A 4,189-nucleotide genomic window follows, 5' to 3' on the forward strand; every position below is an offset into this window, starting at 1 on the left:
CTTCTGTGCTGGAGACACCCTTCTGGGGCGCGACTTGCTTCAGTGGGGCTTTGATGCTCACTGAGACTGCACCCTGAGTGTGTCCCTTATGGATCTGAGGAGTTGTGGTCTGGATGGTCCCACTCTGACCACTGGGTACACTGACTCTTGGATCTAAGGAGGTGCTAATCTAGCCTCTTCCTGAGGCTACCCAGCAGAAGCCAGCTGTAAAGCAATGCACGTTGCCCTGGGGCCTTGGGGCAGCTGCAGTTTGTTAAGTTATTGTCAGATTACAAAGGGCCAGGCCTTTCATATGCAAAAGCCTCAATGCAGCTTGGGCAGGGCGGGGTCCCAGGGGATCAACAGGGTGGGCCAAGCCAGCGAGCAGTATGGCTGTTCTGCTCCTATTTTTAACTTAGTAAAATTTTCTGCTCTACCAGAATTAAATGAGATCAAGATTTTGTAGCATTTAAATTTAGTAATACATTCAAAAGAATCATAAATAGAAAAAAATGAAGTCGAAAAGACACTACCTATGAAAATATTTGGGTCACAATATTAGTATATTTCAATAGAAAAGCACTGAAACTGAGAATATCCCCCATTTAGTAAAATTGCCTGTGAGCATAATAGGTACACCTCAGCACCTGTACATATTTTCTCAATTAAAAAAATTACGGTTAAAAGAGAAGGATTAATTAAAGGTGTTAACAAATTCAAATTGACTAACCATAAAATGCAACTTTAAAAAAGATTGTGGATAATTTTGTGAAAGTGAAAAAGAATATTTTAATAAAATATTTTTTACACGAATAAAAATTTATTAGAAAAATACAGAGGCATGTAATGAAGACAGATATGGCTAAAAAACTTATTAAAGTATGTGACTATGTATCCAAAATTATTATTCTGCTTATGTTATCTTTTAATATTTAGGTAATAAAGGAGTTTTTTAGGTTGGCTTAATGTACACAGATGTATTATTTTAAATAGTTTCATTTTAAAGGAGTTTGTAATAGAATTATTTATAGGTCTACCAAAATAATGTTAATTTATTGATCAATAAATAAAAATTTCAAAGAAATATATCTGTAGTAATTCTGGTGCCCCCTTTTATTCTCAAAAGTAAACCATCTCAGACAATAAACTACGTGGTCACCCTAATTTTAGATGAAGCAACCAGTTTCTTAAAACATTGCCTTTTTACTAATGGTAAACTGGACGTAACCAGGGCAACAATTATTTCATGTTTCTAACAGGGTTGTGATAGAGGTACCCACAGGTATGGAAAGTTAAAACAAAAAGGAAGTCAACAAAGAAGGAAAGAAGAGGAAAACATAATTATTTCCTCACACGTTAACACCAAAGTTTCTACAAAAAGATAAAAAACATTACACTAATGTATGGCTCTTACCTGCAAATGCACTAGAAAGATCATTGGAATTTGGATTCTGAAACTTGATGAACTTGTCTGACCACCATGTAATTCCACTTGATAGCATTGGGACTTTGATATATATAGATGAATTAATATTATATAAAAGAATGATGGTATCTGTAAAGAAATTAAAAATTGTGTTAAAGATGTAAGCAAGTAATTTTGCACCCTCTGATACGCAAAGCTAGACAGGACAAATAAACCAGGGTTTTAGCAGACTCCCAACATGCCTACATGCTATAGATGCTGGAATTACAACACTATTTCTATATGAAATATCTTGCCAAGGCACCAATGATTGAAAATACTCTTAAGCTCCATTGAACTCATGTCCCTAACCACTTTGAAACTCTAGTAAGAAAGAACTTACTTGCAAATGAAATACAGTAAGCCAGTGGATAAGGAATACAAAATTATTAAAACAAAAACAAAAACCCGCACAAACCTGCCATTCTGCTACAGAGATGATCTTCTGAACATTTAGTTACACACTTATAAAAGAGCACACCATGAAGAGAGAGAAAAAAATCACCTACCATTGAACATGCTGTTGGCAATAGCTCCACAAGGACAGATGGGGGTTCCATTGTGGGTCTTTTTGAATGAATCACAGCGTTCAACATCCTGGATATAAGATGATACACTTTTGAGAAGTGCTTTTGCTCAACTCCCTTAGAATGTTGAGAGAGAGAACACTGGCAATGTAAACCTTCCTGCCCTGATTTATTGGTACAGACAAGATTATGGTCTACTCACTGGTTTTTCCCAGGCTTCCAGCTCACTTAGACTAGAAAAATCTTTGTGTTTTGGAGGGCTGTGTGTGTGTGTGTGTGTGTGTGTGTGTGTGCAGTTTTTTTCCTCATTAAAAATACATAGTATAGCAAATATGTCTGTAAGAAGGAGCTTTACCTTACTGATTGTGCTAAATATCACCCTAAGTCTACACTGGAATACATTTTATTTTATTTTTTTAAGATATATTTTATTGATTTTTTACAGAGAGGAAGGGAGAGAGATAGAGAGCTAGAAACATTGATGTGAGAGAAACATCGATCAGCTGCCTCCTGCACACTCCCCACTGGGGATGTGACCACAACCAAGGTACATGCCCTTGACCAGAATCGAACCTGGGACCCTTGAGTCCGCAGGCTGACGCTCTATCCTCTGAGCCAAACTGGTTAGGGCTGGAATACATTTTAAAACCTGTTTTTATTGAAGTGCAATTTATATTCCAAAAGTATAAAAGTCATGAATCTATAGCTAGAGGACTTACTAGTATCTACCTAAGAACCAGAATATATTTTTAAAAGAATGGTTGCTAAAAATCATTTATTACTTTAATATAATAATGTCAGTATAGAAAACAGTTTTCTCCTTGTATTTCTTGTTGGCATGCTAAATATCATCTATCAAGAATAAAGTTTTGCAATCCTAGGACTGCAAGGGTATTCAATTGAATCAAAGGCTTTGATTCAAGTGGAGCCCAACTTCCTTAAACTTGGCTAGATTGATGGCCCCAATTACAGGAAAGACACTGCTAGACACTGTGAGCCAGACTAAGACAAATCCCTCAGAGTTACTATCAAAATGGTTGGTGATTCCATCAACTAAAATGGGCAACTTTAAAGATAACTACAGAAATTACAGGTGAGGGAATAACACTAAAATCTAATCAATGCGTCAACCTAGTATACCATCAACTTTAACAGAAACATAAAATCCTGATTGTGGTTGAAAGATACTTGAAGATTTACCCTTCTGACATATTCATTATTACCAAGATTTAGACAATTCAGTATGTACCCAATTTTAATGTAAAATTCTGTCAAATAAAAAAAAATGGTTGGTGCATGAAAGGATACACCTTTTTAATCAGGCAAGATTCACATTACTGCTCTGAAGAGGGAAAGTAACTCCTTTTCTCAATAGCAGTTATCCTGAATACACAGCCTCTTCAGTTTAGGCAAGAAGGAAATGAACATTTCTATCTGTAAAACCTCAGCTTTTGAGTTAATTTTCCATATTCTCTTTTAGACTGAAAAATCCATCTGGTTTAAAGAAAAAAAAAAAGGAGCCTGGCCAGTGTGCTCAGTGGTTAAAAAATTGGTCTGCCCACTGGAGGGTTGTGGGTTCAATTCCCAGTCAAGGATTGGGGTGCATGCATGAAGCAACCAATGGATGTGTCTCTCTCACATCGATGTTTCTCTCTCTCCCTCTCTCTTCCTCTTTCTCTCTCTCCCTCTGTCTCCTCTTCCTTCCATTTCCTGGAAGGAAAAAATATCCTCAATCTTAGGGTGAAGATTAAAAAAAAAAAGGATATTATGCCAAAGTAAATAAAGCCTTACCTTTATATTTTTACCCATCAGTTGGCTATTACTTCTGGATAGAATATAATGATAGAGGTTCTGATGGAAGCCATATAATTTGTAGTACATATAAACATTACCCTGTAAAGGAGAACAATGAAAAGTAAGAAGAGAGTAAGAAAAATAAACTAAAATATTAATAAACATAGGACTTTCAAAATATAAAAAGTGGTAAATAAAAAATTATGGAAACAGATTTTCCCCTGAAGATGGCGGCATAGGTTAACACCGGAGATTGCTGCCTCGAACAACCAATTTAAATTACACCTAAAAGACGGAACGGACATCATCCAGAACCACAGGAAGGCTGGCTGAGTGGAAATTCTACAACTAGGAGGAAAAAGAATATCATACCCAGACTCAGAGGAGGCGCAGTGCGGAAGTGAAATTCTCAGGTGCGGAGTGC

General features: G+C 36.4%; 1 protein-coding gene across 1 annotated transcript in view; it reads right to left on the minus strand.

Annotated features, from left to right (window-relative positions):
• The window catches only part of LOC107185075 (cell cycle control protein 50C-like), a 27,768-nt gene that overhangs the window by 12,525 nt on the left and 11,054 nt on the right, over positions 1–4,189 (minus strand). The window contains exons 3-5 of the mRNA XM_015572203.1: positions 3,763–3,864; positions 1,954–2,041; positions 1,394–1,534 (exon numbers count right to left, since the gene is read on the minus strand). Coding sequence (XP_015427689.1) covers positions 1,394–1,534; positions 1,954–2,041; positions 3,763–3,864 — 331 coding nt within the window. The remainder of the gene's footprint in view (positions 1–1,393; positions 1,535–1,953; positions 2,042–3,762; positions 3,865–4,189) is intronic.

Source organism: Myotis davidii, unplaced genomic scaffold (assembly GCF_000327345.1).
Source record: "Myotis davidii unplaced genomic scaffold, ASM32734v1 scaffold492, whole genome shotgun sequence".
Classification (NCBI taxonomy): Eukaryota; Metazoa; Chordata; class Mammalia; order Chiroptera; family Vespertilionidae; genus Myotis; species Myotis davidii.